The 16,412-nt window shown below is 64.0% G+C and overlaps 1 protein-coding gene across 1 annotated transcript in view; it reads right to left on the bottom strand.

Moving 5' to 3' along the window:
* Window positions 1-15,822, bottom strand: part of KDM6B (lysine demethylase 6B) — a 28,552-nt gene extending 12,730 nt beyond the window's left edge. Inside the window, 10 exon segments of the mRNA XM_069801307.1 lie at window positions 8-133; window positions 734-895; window positions 1,745-1,840; window positions 2,596-2,800; window positions 3,302-3,400; window positions 3,740-3,866; window positions 4,184-4,315; window positions 4,749-4,840; window positions 11,242-11,300; window positions 15,651-15,822. Of these exon segments, the coding sequence (XP_069657408.1) occupies window positions 8-133; window positions 734-895; window positions 1,745-1,840; window positions 2,596-2,800; window positions 3,302-3,400; window positions 3,740-3,861 (810 nt within the window). The 5' untranslated portion in view covers window positions 3,862-3,866; window positions 4,184-4,315; window positions 4,749-4,840; window positions 11,242-11,300; window positions 15,651-15,822.
* Window positions 15,823-16,412: the final 590 nt, after the last annotated feature.

Raw genomic sequence — 16,412 nt, 5'->3', positions numbered from 1 at the left:
TCCCCACCTGTCTCTCCGGGGTGGCCCCGAGGCGGCGGGGGGGCGTCCAGGCGTCCCCGGGGAGGGGATTCCACAGCCCCTGGGGCAGCGGGAACGGGGGAGGCCCGGGGGGGGGCTGCCCCCCGCCACCCCCCTGCAGACGAGGGGACGGTCACGGGACAGGCCGCCCCCGCTGACCCCCAACCCCATTTTACCCCCCCCCAGCCCTTTAATGCCCCCCGACCCATTTTATGCCCCCCCATTTTACGCTCCCCCCCATTTTGTGCCCCCCCCATCCTATTTTACCTCCCAGCGCCATTCTGTGCCCTCCCAGACCCCTTCTGTGCCCCCCCAGGCCCATTTGGTGCCCCCCCATCACTTCGCACCCCCCAGCCCTATTTTGTGCCCCCCCCAGCCCCATTTGGACCCCCCCCAACCATTTCATCCCCCCCAGCCCCATTTTGTGCCCCCCCAGCCCCCCTTTAAAGCCCCCCCCATTTAATGCCCCCCCAACCCATTTTATGCCCCCCCATTTTATGCTCTCCCCATTTTGTGGCCCCCCAGCCCCATTTTACCCCCCCCGATGCCCTGAATGCCCCCCCAGACCCCTTTTGTGCCCCTCAGACCCCTTTTAATGACCCCCCCACCCCATTTTTGTGCCCCCAGCCCCCTTTAATGCCCCCCAGACCCACCAGGAGCCCCCCCAGACCCATTTAATGGCCCCCCGACTCCCTTTAATCCCCCCCCCCCCCACCTGCTCGGGGCTGCCGCTCCTCCTGCGTTTGAGGGGGCTGGGCAGGTCGTCGGGGGGGGGCGGGGGGGGATGGGCGGGGGGCACCGGCTGCACCACGGGGGGGTCGGGGGGGGGAGCCCCCCGCTTCAGCTGCGACCCCCGCTTGGCCGAGAAGTTCCTCTTCTGGGGGGGTGGGGCACGGGGAGGGAAAGGGGGTCAGGGGGGGCCCCGTCCCCCCCCATTCCCAGGGCCCCCAGGAGCCCCGTTGTCCTGCCTGACTTCCAGTCCCAGTACTCCCAGTGGCCCCATTCCCAGTCTCCCCAGTGCCCTGAGCGTCTCTATTCCCAGCATCCCCAGTTTCCCTAGTATATGCATTCCCAGTTTCCCCAGCATCCCCATTCTCAGTTTCCCTAGTACCCCCATTGCCAGCATCCCCAGTACCCCCAGTGTCCTGTCCCCATTCCCAGTTCCCCCAGTGCCCTGAGCATCTCCATTCCCAGCATTCCCCGTGTCCCCTGTCCCCATTCCCAGTTTCCCCAGTATCTCCATTCCTAGCATCCCCAGTGCCCTGAGCATCTCCATTCCCAGCATTCCCCGTGTCCCCTGTCCCCATTCCCAGTTTCCCCAGTATCTCCATTCCTAGCATCCCCAGTGCCCTGAGCATCTCTGTTCCCAGCATCCCCAGTGCCCCCTGTCCCCATTCCCAGCATCCCCAGTGTCCCCGTCCTCATTCCCAGGTTCCCCAGTATCTCCATTCCCAGCATCCCCAGTGTCCCCTGTCCCCATTCCCAGTTTCCCCAGTATCTCCATTCCCGGTTTCGCCTGGATCCCCATTCCCAGCGCCCCCAGTGTCCCCATTCCCAGTTTCCCCACTCCCAGTGCCCCCCAGTATCCCCATTCCCAGTTTCCCCAGTACCTCCATTCCCAGTTTCCCCAGTGCTCCCAGTATTCCCATTCCCAGTGTCCCATCCCCCTCCCCCCAGCCCCTCCCGTCCCCCCCATGTCCCCCCAGCGTGTCCCCCCCCGTGTCACCTCGGGGTGCAGCAGGCTCCAGACCTGCTGGAGGGGGGGCAGGGTCCTGGCCCGGGGGGGGGACACGGGGCCCGAGGGGAAGCTCCAGAGCTGGGCCTGGGGACAGTCACACCCACAGGGGTCACCCACCGCCGGGTGTCACCCACCATGGGGACAGCACCAACAGAGACTACAATGCCACCACCGGCTGTCACCCACGGCAGGGACAGCACCCACGGAGGCTACAGTGTCACCAACGGGTGTCACTCACTGTGGGGACACAGCACCACTGCCAAGTGTCACCCACCGTGGGATGTCACCCACCACAGGGACGGCACCACTGTCGGGTGTCACCCACCGTGGGGACAGCGCCCACAGAGGGGACAGTGCGACCGGCACGTGTCACCCACCGCGGGGATGTCACCCACCATGAGGACGGTGCCCACCGTGGGGACAGCCACCGCTGGACGTCACCCACAGAGGGGACAGCAGCCACACAGGGGACAGTGCCACTGACGGGGACGTCACCCACGCAGGGGACAGCGCTGGCACCATCACCCCGTGTCCCCTGCACCCCCGGCCCTGCGTGTCCCTCTGTCCCCGTGTCACTGGGTGTCCCCTGAGCCCCTGTCGACGTGTCCTTCCGTGTCCCTGTGTCACCCACGTCCCTGCCAGCGCCACAGCCGCGGCGGCAGCGCCGCAGAGCCCCGTCCCCGCTGTCCCCTCACGTCCCCCACTGTCCCCTCACGTCCCCCACTGTCCCCACTTGCTGCTGTCACCCGGCGCCAGCACCGACGTCCCCGTAGGTGCCACAGCCACAACCCTGTGTCCCCCCATCCCCGTGTGTCCCCCCTCCTCCGCCGCGTCCCCACCTGCTGGAGGCGCCCGATGCGGGCGGCGATGTCCCCGCGGTGGCCTCGGTGACATCGAGCGGGGCTGTGGTAGCAGCTGGGGGGTTCCTCCAGCTCCGGGGGGGCCTCGGCCATCGGCCCCGGCGGTTCCCAGGGCTGTGGCTGCAGCGCCCGCACGCAGCCCTGCAGGGACTCCAGCGTCCCGGGGGGGGCCCGGGGGGGGGCCCTGGGGGGGACACGGGGGTCAGGGGGGGGCTCAGCCCCACAGACGTGCCCTCCCCGGACCCCTGGGGGGGGACGTGGGGGGCTCAGCCCCATAGATGTCCCCTCCATGCAGCCCTGCAGGGTACTCTAGCAGCCTGGGGGGGGGACAGGGGGGGCTCAGCCCCATAGATGTGCCCCCTCCCGCACCCCTGGGTAGGGACATGGGGGGCTCAGCCCCATAGACGTGTGTGTGTGTCCCCTCCAGCCCTGGGTGGACTCTGGCAAGGGGACATGGGGGGACACTGCGGGGGGGGGACAGGGGTCAGGGAGGGGGACATGTGGGTCGGGGGGGGGACGGACATAGGGGGCTCAGCCCCACAGAGACACCCCCCTCCAAGCAGTCCTGGATGGGCTCTGGCTGCCGGGGGACACACACTGGGGGGGGGGGATGGACATGGGGACACTGGGGGGGGACACCTGGGGACACCGCGGTGGGGGGACAGACTTGGGGGTCAGCACTTACCCTGGGGGGAAGTAGGGCTTGTGGGAGGGGACCCCATTGCCGCTGGGGGGGGGCGCGAGGTGGGGGGGCAGCTGCGCCTGCCCGATGCTGGAAGAACACCTGGGGGGGGGCACGGGGAGGTGTGAGGGGGACCCCCGGGTGGGGGGGGACCCCTCTGGGGCACAGGGACCCCCCTCCCCAGGATATGGGGGGGATTCCACCCCCCACCCTGTGGGGCACAGGGACACACACACACCCCCGGGGATATAGGGACCCTGTGGGGCAGTGGGGGGGTCCCCATGGGGCAGTGTGGGGGTCCCCGTGGGGCAGTGGGGGTCCCCATGGGGTGGTGTGGGGCAGTGTGGAGCAGTGTGGGTGTCCCCGTGGGGCAGTCTGGGGCAGTGGGGCTCCCAGTGGGGCAGCGTGGGGGTCCCCGTGGGGCGGTGTGGGGCAGGGTACCTGGTGCCGGTCAGCCAGGGGCGGGGGGGGCAGGCGGCCCAGGCCCCGCCGCAGCCCAGGCTCCCCACGGCGAAGGGGTCCCGTCCGGCCCGGCCCCCCAGCGGCTCCACGGCGCGATGCATCCAGCCTGCACCACAGAACGTCAGCCTCACGCACCTCTGCCCCATAGCTATCCCTTGCCCCATAGCAACTCCCTGCCCATCCCATAAAGAGCTCCCACCCCACAGATACCCCCTGCCCCATAGATAGCCCCCTGCTAGTCCCATAAAGAGCTCCCACCCCATAGATAGCCTCTGCCCCATAGATACTCCCTGCCCTATAGATACCTGCTGCCCCACGGCAGGCACCCTACCTGCCCCATAGATGCCACCCATAGCCCCCCCAAAGTGCCCCCCAAACCAGCCCCCAGCCCCCCATAGTGCCCCACAGCCCCCCCCAACTCACCACTCCTGGGGCGCCGGAGGGCTGGCTCCCCCCGGGCCCCCCCGCGGGGGGCGGGTCAGGGGCAGCCCCGGGGGGGGGCGGGGGGGGGCGGCTGCTGGGCTGAGGCGGCCCCTCCCTCACTGCCGCATACACCTGGGGGGGGCAAAGGGGTCAGAGGTCATGGGGGGTCGGGGGGGGTCAAGGAACCTGGGGGGGGCATTGAGGGTTGGGGGGGGGGGCACCGGGGATCGGGGGGTCACGGGGGGTTAGGGGTCATGGGGGGGAGTTGGGGGGCAGGTAGGGGGCACGAGGGGGCAGTTATGGGGCAGGGGGGTGGTTATGGGGCAGTTATGGGGGAGGGAGAGGTTATGGGGCGGTTATGGGGCAGTTGTGGGGCGGGGGGGCACTTATGGGGCAGCCTCGGGGGGGCAGGAGGGGGCGGGGAGAGGGGGAAGCAGGAACAACGTGGGGCGGAAGTGGGCGGGGCACTTAGATGACGTGCCCCACGTAGGCGGGGTTTCAGGCAAGACACAGCCTCCACCCCCCGCCGAGGCACCGCCCCCTCGTCTCGGCCACGCCCCCTCACCTATCCGGCGACGCTCTCCAGGAATCCGGCCAATCACAGGGCGCCCCTCGCCTGGCAGCCAATCATCTTTCCCATTCGTCTTCTAGCTCAGCCTACCGGGTGACCAATGGGAAGGAGGGGCTTAGGCCGGTGCTGGCCAATGAGGGTGGGGGAAGGCAGGGCCCCGCCCCCTGCGGGGCAGAGACCTGGGGGGGAACCGCTGTGGGGCAGATGTGGGGCAGGGGGCACTTGGGGGGCAGATGTGGGGCAAGAAGGACTTGGGGGGCAGTTGGGGGGCAGGAGGCCCTGGGGGAGCAGCTGTGGGGCAGGAGGCCCTGGGGGGGTGGTTGGGGGGCAGGACACCCCGCTATGGGGCAGGGGCTTCCCCCACGCCCCCCCCCCCCCAGCTGCGCCCATCCCGGCCGCCCCCACGGGGGAATTCTGGGGCTGCCCCATGACGGGGGGGACACGCGGACGAGGGTGACACACGCAGCCGTGGGGCAGCCGTGGGGCGGGGGCGGCCGAGGGAAACCCCACAGCGCCCACGGCGAGCGGGAAGGCGACGGCTGACGGGAAGGCGGCGGGGGGGGGCGCGATACACAACTGCCCCACGGCCGCCCCATAAAGAGGCACTGAAGGAAACAACGCCCGCCCGGTGTCACCGTGACACGCACAACACACGTGTGACATCACAGCTGCCCCCCCCAGCTCATGATGATGTCACTGGCAACTCGACACACACGCGACCCTCCCCGGCCGTCACCCTCGCGTGACATCATCACACGTCACGCGGGGCCGTCGCGCAACACGGCGGGTGCGACACGGGCTGACACGCGTGACGCTCTGTGTCAGGTGGGTGCCATGGGCTCACACGCACACCTGTGTCACCATGTCACCAGTGTCACCCCGTGTCACCCGTGTCCCTGCCCCGTTCCCAACCCAAACACCGTCAAGTGTGATGGCTACACGCACAACACGCAATAACACGCCCCGACACGTGACCCGCCATCAAACAACCGTGACACGCGTGACGGTTACACGTGTGATGGTGACACGCGCCACCCCTCACATGACCCACGGCCACACGGAACCGCCTGAACATGCCTCCGCAGCCCCTGGCTCTGGGGGACACACGTGACCCACAACCACACACGCGTGAGCCGTGATCACGCAGAACCACCATCGCACAGGCAACCTCCCCACCCCACAACCACTGCACGCAACAGCCCCACATGTGACCCACAGCCGCACACACGTGACCCACAACTGCACACGCATGACCCACAACCGCACACGTGACTGACCTACAACTGCACATGCATGACCCACACTGGGTGACCCACAACCGCGTACACATGACCTACAACTGCACACATGTGACCTACAACCGCATACACGTGACCTACAACTGCACATGCGTGACCCACAGCCACACTGGGTGACCCACAACTGCACATGCATGACCCCCGCTGAGTGACCCACAACCGCACATGTGTGACCTACAACCACACATCCATGACCTACAATTGCACATGTGACCTACAACCGCACACGCATGACCCACAACCGACACGCATGACCCACAGCCACACTGGGTGACCCACAACCGCACACACATGACCTACAACCACACGTGTGCCCCATACTGGGTGACCCACAACCGCACACGCATGACCCACACTGGGTGACCTACAACCACACACACGACCCACAACCGCACACATGTGTCCCACAACTGCACACGCGTGACCCGCAACCGCACACATGAGACCTACAATCACACGTGTACCCCACACTGGGTGACCCACAACCGCACATGCGTGACCCCGCTCACGGACAACCGCCGTCGCACACGCAACCCCCCCGCAACAGCCCCACACGCATGACACCCCCCCGCCCCACACATGACCCCCGGCGTGCCGGTGCCGGTGCCGCGGGGCCCTTACCCGGTGCCGTGTGGGGCAGCGTGTGCCACGGGCGCCGCGTGCGACGATTCTGCCGGTGTCCCCGTGTCCCCGTCACCGCGTGGCGGACGGGTGACACGGGGTGACTCATTGCCGCGGTGGGCCCGCGTGGGTTGTCCCCCCCCACCCGCCGCCGCCGCCTTCCCGGCGAGGTGACGGTGACGTCAGCCGGACGCCCGTGACATCGCTTGGTGCCGGTGCTGGGCGGGGGATCCCAGTGTGGGGGGGACACAGGACGGGGACATTTTGGGGGGGGGGGGACGGGACACAGGGGGATGGGGAGGGACATGGGGAGACAGGGGACACTGGGGGGGGGACATGGGACCGGGACATTTGGGGAGGGAACAGGGGACACAGGGGCATGGGGAGGACAGAGGAGATGGGGGACATGGGGGGGACAGGGGACATTGGGGGAGGACACAGGGGGACAGAGGACATGGGGGGACATGCGGACATTTGGGGGGGACGGGGGGACACAGGGACATTGGGGGGACAGGGACATTTTGGGGGGAACAGGGGACATGGGGGACACGGGGACATTGGGGGACATGGGACATTGAGGGGAGAGGTGGGGACACACACGGGGGTACATGGGACATGGAGGGGACATGGCACACGGGGGGGCACAGAAAGCGGGAGGGGGGACACAAGACACAGGAGGGACGTGGCACATGGGGGGGACACGGGACACAGGGGGGAGGCAGGGACACACAGGTACACGGGGAGGGCACGTGGGGACACAGGCAGGGCCACGCGGGGACATGGGGACACAGGCACGCAGGGAGACAGGGACACGCGTGGGGACACGGGGAGGGCACGGGGACATGTGGGGACACAGAGAGCGCACACGGGGACACGGACATGAGGGCACGGGGCACAGGGACACGGACACGCGTGGGGACATGGGAACACGGGGACAGAGGGAGGACATAGGGACATGGGGGACACACGGGGACACAGACATGCAGTGGGACACGGGGACAGAGAGAGGACATAGGGACATGTGGGGACACGTGGGGACACAGGGAGGGTACGTGGGGACACGGGGATGCAGGAAGGGCACGGACACGCGTGGGGACATGGGGACAGTGGCATGGATGGAGGACACGGGGGGACACAGGGACATGGAGGGGGGCAGGTGAGGACACGGGGATCCAGGGTCACATGAGGACACGGAGACATGTGGGGACAGAGAACACGCAGGGACACGCAAGGATATGGGGTGACATGGAGACACCGGGGTACCCAGACACGCGGGGACACATGGGGACACGGGGTGACACGGGGACACGTGGGGTGACATGAGGACGGGTGACACCCAGAGTGACAAGTACAACCCCCCCCAGGCCGACACAGGACATGCAACTGGACACGCATGTGACCCCATGTGTGACCCCACGTGACCCCGCGCACAATGACACCCGGTTGGGGAACAACCGTGCCTGACACCCGGCGCACACGCGTGTGACAACCACCACCACGCACTGTCACGTGTCACGGCCTCCCAGGCCAGGCCACATGCATGTCACACGTGTGTCACATGCGTGTCCCCGGTCCTGTCGCATCTCCCCCCCCTCCAGGAGGGGGGTCTTGGGCTGGGGGGAAACTGAGGCACAGGGAGCTTCGGGTGTGGGGCAGCTGTGGGGTGGTGGGCGCCGATGTGGGGCAGGGGGTGCTGCTGTGGGGCAGCCGTGGGGCACAGGCTGCTGCTGTGGGGCAGCCAGTGGGTCTGTGGGGCAGCACCTCTGCTCACCAGGCAGCCGTGGGGCGGCCGTGGGGCGGCCGGTTCCGGTCAGACCGTTGAGTCAGGAGTTCCGGTGACGCAGCGGAGCCGCCCCCGGGGGGAGGAAGGGCGGGGGGGGGGGGGGAAGGGGGGGGTGACGGTGACGCCGCCAGACGGTGACGCGGTCGGGCAGAGGCGCGTGGGAGGCACACGGGGACGTCCGGCGTGTGTACGGGCGTGTGGAACACGCGGGCGATGCCGAGAACCGCGTGGAACACGGGTGTAAGCGTGTCCTCGGGGGGTAACACCTGTGTAATGCTGTCATGCGTGTGTAACGGGTGTAACAGACGGGTAACGCTGTCATACGGGTGTAACACCGGTGTAACACCGGTGTAAGCGTGTCCTCAGGGTGTAACACGCAGGTAACGCTGTCATACATGTGTAACACGGGTGTAACACGGGTGCAAGCATGTCCTTGGGGTGTAACACCCAGGTAACACTGTCATACATGTGGAACACAGGTGTAACACCCGGGTAACACTGTCATACATGTGTAACACAGGTGTAAGCGTGTCCTCGAGGTGTAACACCCGAGTAACACTGTAATGTGTGCATAACACAGGTGTAACACCCGGGCAACACTGTCATATGTGTGTAACACGCGTGTAACACCCAGGTAATGCTGTCATACGTGTGGAACATGGGACTAAGCGTGTCCTCAGGGTGTAACCCCTGGGTAACGCTGTCGTGTGTGTAACACAGGTGTAACACCTGGGTAATGCTGTCATATGTGTGTAACATGGGTATAAGCATGTCCTTGGGTTGTAAAACCAGCCTAACAGTGTCATACATGTGTAACATGGGTGTAATCACATTCTCTGAGGGTGTAACACAGGTGTAACCATGTTCTCTGGGTGTAACGCCTGTGTAACAGTTATATGTGTGTAACACAGGTGTAACTGTGTCCTCCCGGTGTAACACTGTCATATGTAACATGTGTAACTGTATCCTCTGTGCATAACACACATGTGATGCTGTTTTTGGTGTGCAACATGTGTCATGCTGTCCTATGCATGTAACACGGGTGTAACGCTCTTATGCATGTAACACCGTGTATATAACGGTGCCATGCACGTCTAGTGTGTCTAGCACTGTCCTACATGTGTACCGTGTGATGCTGTTGTCTTACGTGTAACATGTCTGTAACACTGTCATCCATGTGTAACACATGAAACCTTATTCTGTGTAACACGTGTGTAACACTGTCATACACGTAACACCATTGTTCACACACGTGAAACACCACCCGTGACGCTCTCCGCCATGCATGTGAAAGACCATCCGTGTGACGCTGCCTCTGTGTGCATGTAACACTGCTCAACACCTGTGTGCACACTTGTGTAACAGCATCTACCGCTCTGCTCTGCATGTGGATGCGTGTAAGCGTGCAACAGCCCTCCACCTACAGTCCAGTGGCACACACGTGTCTTCTCCGTGTGCACGTGTAATGCTGCTGGCATGTAGTGCTGTCTACCTGCACACACAACACTGTTCTTCATGTAACAGCCATGCACGCACCACGGTTTTCCATGTAACACATGTATAATGCTGCGTGGGCTCACCTGTTACACAGCATGTGTAATAGTTCTGCATGCAATGTGGTCTTCTGCATGCAACATGCGTGTAACCATCTGACATGTAAGGCTGTCTTCTGCATACATGTAACACTACACACGTGACACTGTCCTCACTGCGTGTAACACCATCCTCCATGTAACGACTTGTGCACACGTGTGTGCAAGCACTGGCAGGGCTGAACACAGACCATGTGTGTGCACACATGTGTAAAGGAGCAGCCTGAGGAACACACATGTGCTCAAACACGCCTGCCACAAGTGTGCATGGGCCGGCAGGTTTTGCACAACAACAGGCACGTATGCACATGCAGCACCCTGTGTCTGTGTGAGGTCATGTGTGAGTTGTGCGTGTGCACACGGGCACAGGTACACCCGCGTGTGGTGTAATACCTGTTGTCACACGCGTGTGCACGCTGACACGTGTACAAGGGCACAAATACACTTGTGCGCATTTTGTAACACACATATACAGCCTAACATGTGTACACGGGCACAAGTACACCCATCTGTGTGTTGTAACGCCTGTTGTAACACACATGTACACCCTGACATGTGTGCGCAGACACAAGTACCCACATATACATGTTGTACCGCCTGTTTACCTGTGTGTACACCCTGGCGTGTGCTCACGGGCATGAGTACACCCGTGTGTGTGCTGTCAACATGTGTTGTTACATGTGTGTACACCCTGACACGTGTGCACGGGCACAAGTACACCCATGTGCGTGTTGTAATGCGTGTTGTAACGCCCGTGTGCACCCTGACGTGTGTACACAGGCACAAGGCAACCCGCGTGCGTGTTGTATTGTCTGTTGTGTACACACGTGTGCGTGGCACCATGTCAAAGCCTGCCGTACATGTGTGCACAAACAGCCTGGTGTACACGTGTGCACACACGTACACACGTGACCCTGCGTGTGCAGTTCCTGAAGACACGTGTGTGAACACACATGTGAATACATGTGCGCGGCATCCGGCACAGGCACACGTGTGACACCACCGACGCGTGAGCTCCAGCCCCGGGGCACATGCGTGTGTGTATGGACACGCCCACAACACACAACCCCATGTGCGCACACGTGTGTGCACACCCGCACACGCCTTTTGTATGTCGTCCCCCCCTCCCCGCACATGGGTGGGGCATGGGGCGGGGCACGAGGGGGCGGGGCACGAGGGGGCGGGGCACTCACGTGGCAGCGGGTCCGGCGCCGGTGCGGGGGAGGGGCTACTCGCCAGCCATGGCCTGGATCTGGGGGAGGGGCACACAGTTACTGGGAGGCACTGGGAAGCACTGGAGACCCCCCTCTCCACCCACCCCAGTCCCATACTGGGACTAGGAGAGCAGTAACCCAGTATGAACTGGGGGTGCTGCTCCCAGTGGCCTCACTATGACCAGTACTGGTGCTCTCAGCTCCCAGTACAGCCGTCAGCTGTCACTCATGCTCTCCGTATCCCCAGTATGACCAGTGTCTCCCCTTCCCAGCTCCCAGTATGGCCATTACCTGCCACTTCCATTCCCAGTGCTCCCAGTATGACCAGTACCTGCTGTTCTCAGCTCCCAGTACAACCACGAGCTGTCATTTCTGCTCCCAGTACTCCCAGTATCTGTCACTCACACTCCCAGTACCACCAGTACCTGCCATTCCCAGCTCCCAGTACAGCCAACACCTGTCCCTCCCAGTCCTCCCAGTATACCCATTACCCCTCGCTCCCAGTACACCCCATTCTCCCAATACCTGTCCCTCTCCGCTCCCAGTACTTCTTCTCTACTCTGGCTCCCATCTCCCAGTACACCCAGTAGCTCCCAGTAGGACCATTACCCATCACTCCTAGGCCCCAGTATTCCCAGTATACCAACACCTGTCACTCCCAGTACACCCAGTATCTCTCACTCTTAGCTCCAGTAACACCATTACCTGCCCCCAGTACTCCCAGTATAGCCCTTACACAGCTCTCCCAGTTCCCAGTATGCTCAGTACACAACACTCCCAGCTCCCAGCAGCTGTCATTCCCAGCTCCCAGTAACACCAGTAACTGTCATCCCTGGCTCCCAGTAAGACCCGACATTCCCACTATGACCAATATAGACTTAACACAGTGCTGCCAGTACACACGATACCTCCCACTCCCAGTACTCCCAGTATCCCCCACAGCGGTCACTCCCAATTCCCAGTAAGACCATTCGTTACGATCTCTAACTCCCCGTATACCTCTTAGATGGCACTCCTGGCTCCCAGTATTCCCAGTATACCTCTTAGACAGCACTCCATGCTCCCCATATACCTGCTACACAGAACTCCCAGCTCCCATTACTCCCAATACAGCCCTTACACTGCACTCTGGCCTCCCCATATAGCTTTTACATGGCAATGCCAGGTCCCAGTATTCCCAGTATAGCTCTTAGGTGGCACTCCTGGCTCCCAGTACAGCCCTTACATAGCAATGCCAGCTCCCAGTACGGCTCCTACACTGCCCTCCCAACTCCTGGTACTCCCAGTACAGCCCTTACACTGCACTCCTGCCTCCCAGTACAGCTCCTACATGGCACCCCCAGCTCCCAGTACACCTCTTAGATAGCACTCCTGGCTCCCAGTACTCCCAGTACAGCTCTTACACTGCACCCCCAGCTCCCAGTGTAGCCCTTACAAAGCACCCCCAGCTCCCAGTACTCCCAGTATAGCCCTTACCTGGTACCCCCAGCTCCCAATACTCCTAGTGTAGTCCTTAGCTGGTACCCCCAGCTCCCAGTACAGCCCTTACCTGGCACTCTGGGCTCCCAGTGCTCCCAGTGGAGCCTTCACCCGCCGCTCCCAACCCCCAGTGCTCCCAGTATGGCCAGTCCCTGCCCTCCCAGTGCTCCCACACCCACCTTATCAGGGTGCCGCACCCAGCCCAGCCCAGGGCACCCAGGTTGGCCCCAGTGGAGGGGGGGGAGACAAGGATGGGGGGGGGGAACGGGACCCAGGTGTCCGGGTGCCCCAGGCACCCCCACCCCCACCCCGGGGGAACCCGGGCGTCCGGGTGCTGACGCAAGAGCCGGTGATGAAACAGCCCCGGGGGGAGAGGGAGAGGTAAAAGGGGGGGACAGGGACTGAGCCCTTGCAAACTCGCTGCACCCCAGGGTGGGGGGGTGCTGGGCCAGACCCCCTCCTTTCCCATTCTGTCCCCCCCAACCAGACCCTGATGCACCCCCAAACCACACCCCCTCCCAAACCCCCCAAGTTCCCCCATGCCCCCCCCAGAGACCCCAACACCCTCAGGCCCCCCCAACACCCCCAAATCCCACTCAGACACCCCAACACCCCCAGGTCCCCCTGACACCTCCCAAATTTAACCCATGCCCCCCAGACACCCCAACACCCCCCAATCCCCTCCATGCCCCCTTGACACCCCCAAAATCCCACCCATGCCCCCCCATACCCAGCCCCCCCAACTTTGACCTCCTGACCCCCCCAAACCTCACAGCCACCCCCAAACACTGTCTGTGCCCCCGCCCCCCCATGGAAACGGGGGGGTGGGGGGCAATGGGGGCAGGGGGGGGTCTCCACAAGGGATCCTGATTGGCTGCTCCCCTCCCCCCACAGAAAGTGCTCCCCCCCCGGATTTGGGGGGATCACCCCTCTCCAAAATGGGGGGGACATCTCCCCACGAGGGGAAACTGAGGCACGTGGCGGGGGGGGTCACACGAGGTGGCTGCCCCCCCCCCCCAAGCTGTGGTGGCCCTTTAAGACCCAGGTGTGTTGGACCCCCCCTAATCTGGGGTGAAAAACAGGAATTTGGGAGGGCTTAAGTGCTTGAGGGCTCCCCATGGGGGGCAGTGTCCCCAAATGTAACACTCCCCCCCCTAGATGTAACCCCCCCCCAAAGGCACAAGAGCTGCTCCCCAGAGTGGGGGGGGGCCTGTCTGCATCCCCTTAACTGCAGCAAGGACACCCCCCCCAGCCTGGACCCCCCTCTTTTACCTCAGCCCAGAGCCCCCCCATTTACCTCCCCCATTTACCCCAGCCCAGCCCCCTCCATTTACCTCACCTCAGACGACCCCCAACTCACACCATGGGGGTCAACCCCTCCCCCCACCATTTACCTCAGGGGGGTCAGGACACCCCGAATTTACCCCAGCCCAGACCCCCCCCCCCATTTACCTCAGAAGGTTCAGGGGACATCCCCCCTGCCAGTTATCTCAGCCCAGACACCCCCCAATTTACCTCGGGGGGGCAGACCCCCCCCCATTTACCTCAGCCCAAGATGCCCCCCCCAAATTTACCTCAGCCCAGGACCCCCCTAATTCACCTCAGTCCAGAGCCCCCCCCCCAATTTACCTCAGCTTTGACACCCCCCCCAATTTACCTCAACAGGACCAGGGCCCCCCCTTTACCTCAGCCCAAGACCCCCCCCAATTTACCTCAGCCCAAGACCCACCCCTAATTTTCCTCAGGCCAAGACCCCCCCAATTTACCTCAGCCTTGACATCCCCCCCCAATTTACCCCAACAGGGCCAGAGCCCCCCCAATTTACCTCAGCCCAAGACCCCCCCCAACTCACCTCAGCCTTGACACCACCACCCCCAATTTATGCCAACAGGGCCCGAGCCCCCCCCACTTTACCTCAGCCCAAGACCCCCCCTGGCTCACCCTAGCCCAGACCCCCCCCTAATTTACCTCAGCATTGCCCCCCCTCTTAATTTTACCTCAGCAAATCAGCCCCCCCTTCCCCTCAGCCCAGGACCCCTTTAATTCTCCTCAGGGAACACAGGCCCTCCCCAATTTATGTCAGCCCAGGACCCCCCCCAATTTACCTCAGCCTTGACACCACCACCCCCAGTTTACCCCAACAGGGCCAGAGCCCCCCCCTTTACCTCAGCCCAAGACCCCCCCAGCTCACCTCAGTCCAGACCCCCCCCTAATTTACCTCAGCACTGCCCCCCCTCTTAATTTTACCTCAGCGAACCAGCCCCCCCCTTCCCCTTAGCCCAGGACCCCTTTAATTCTCCTCAGGGAACTCAGCCCCCCCCAATTCACCTCACCCCAGGACAACCCCCCCGCCTTAAAATCCCCTCAGCGGGGCCAGCACCCCCCCTTTACCTCAGCCTTACCCCCCCGCCATTCACCTCAGCCCAGAACCCCCTTAATTCCCCTCAGGGAAGTCAGCCCCCCCCAGTTTACCTCAGCCTTGACACCCCCCCCAGTCTACCCCAACAGGGCCAGAGACCCCCTTTACCTCAGCCCAAGACCCCCCCCAATTTACCTCAGTCCAGACCCCCCCCTAATTTACCTCAGCACTGCCCCCCCCTCTTAATTTCACCTCAGCGAACCAGCCCCCCCCCTTCCCCTCAGCCCAGGACCCCTTTAATTCCCCTCAGGGAACTCAGCCCCCCCCAATTCACCTCACCCCAGGACAACCCCCCCGCCTTAAAATCCCCTCAGCGGGGCCAGCACCCCCCCTTTACCTCAGCCTTACCCCCCCCGCCATTCACCTCAGCCCCCCTCTCCTTCCCCCCCCCCGCTCCAGGCCTCGGCCCGGCGGCCACCCCCAACTCCCCCCCCCCCAAAACCCCCCTCCCGCCGGTGTCCCCCCCCCGCCCCCTCCCCTCCCGTTATACCTGCGGGGGGGACGGGACGGGGGGACGGGGTTGGGGGGGCGGTGGGTCCCGGCCCGGCCCCGGCCCCGGCGCTGGCGGCTCCGCTGGCTCCGGCCTCCGCTCAAACAAAGGACCCAGCGCCGCGCGCCCCGCCCGCCCCGGGCCCCGCCCACCGGCACCGCCCACCGCTGGCACCGCCCACCGGACACGCCCCCCCTCCTCCTCCCTCCTTTCCTCTCTCTCCCCCCCCACCCCCAAACCCCTCCCTTCTCCAGCCGGGAGGGGCGGGGCGATTGGCAGCAGGGACACGCCCCCCTGGGGAGACACGCCCCCGTTCGGTGGGTGGCTCCGCCCACAGGGCTGGGGGAGGGATGGGACGGGACTGGGATGGGACTGGGACAGGACTGGGACGGGACTGGGGTTGGGATGGGACTGGGATGGGACAACACTGGGACAGAACTGGGGTGACACCAGGATGACATGAGGATGGCGCTGGGGCAGCACTGGGATGGCATGGGGATGGCAATGGGACCAGTAACAGGACTGGAGGCAGGATGAGCACCAGCACTGGCACTGGGACCGCACTGGGATGGCACTGGGAGCAGGACTGTGCTGGGACAGGATGGCACGGAGACCAGTATGGGGTGGCACTGGGACAGCGCTGGGACTGGGATGGCACCAGAACAGGGACAGCACTGGGACCAGTACAGGATGTAACTAGGATGGCACTGGGACCAGTATGGGGTGACACTGGGAGGAACTGGGACCAGTACAGGGCTACAC

Source organism: Haliaeetus albicilla, chromosome 13, assembly GCF_947461875.1.
Source record: "Haliaeetus albicilla chromosome 13, bHalAlb1.1, whole genome shotgun sequence".
Taxonomy (NCBI): Eukaryota; Metazoa; Chordata; class Aves; order Accipitriformes; family Accipitridae; genus Haliaeetus; species Haliaeetus albicilla.
Note: the sequence above shows the minus strand (reverse complement) of the source record. Positions and strands in the feature narration are given on the sequence as shown.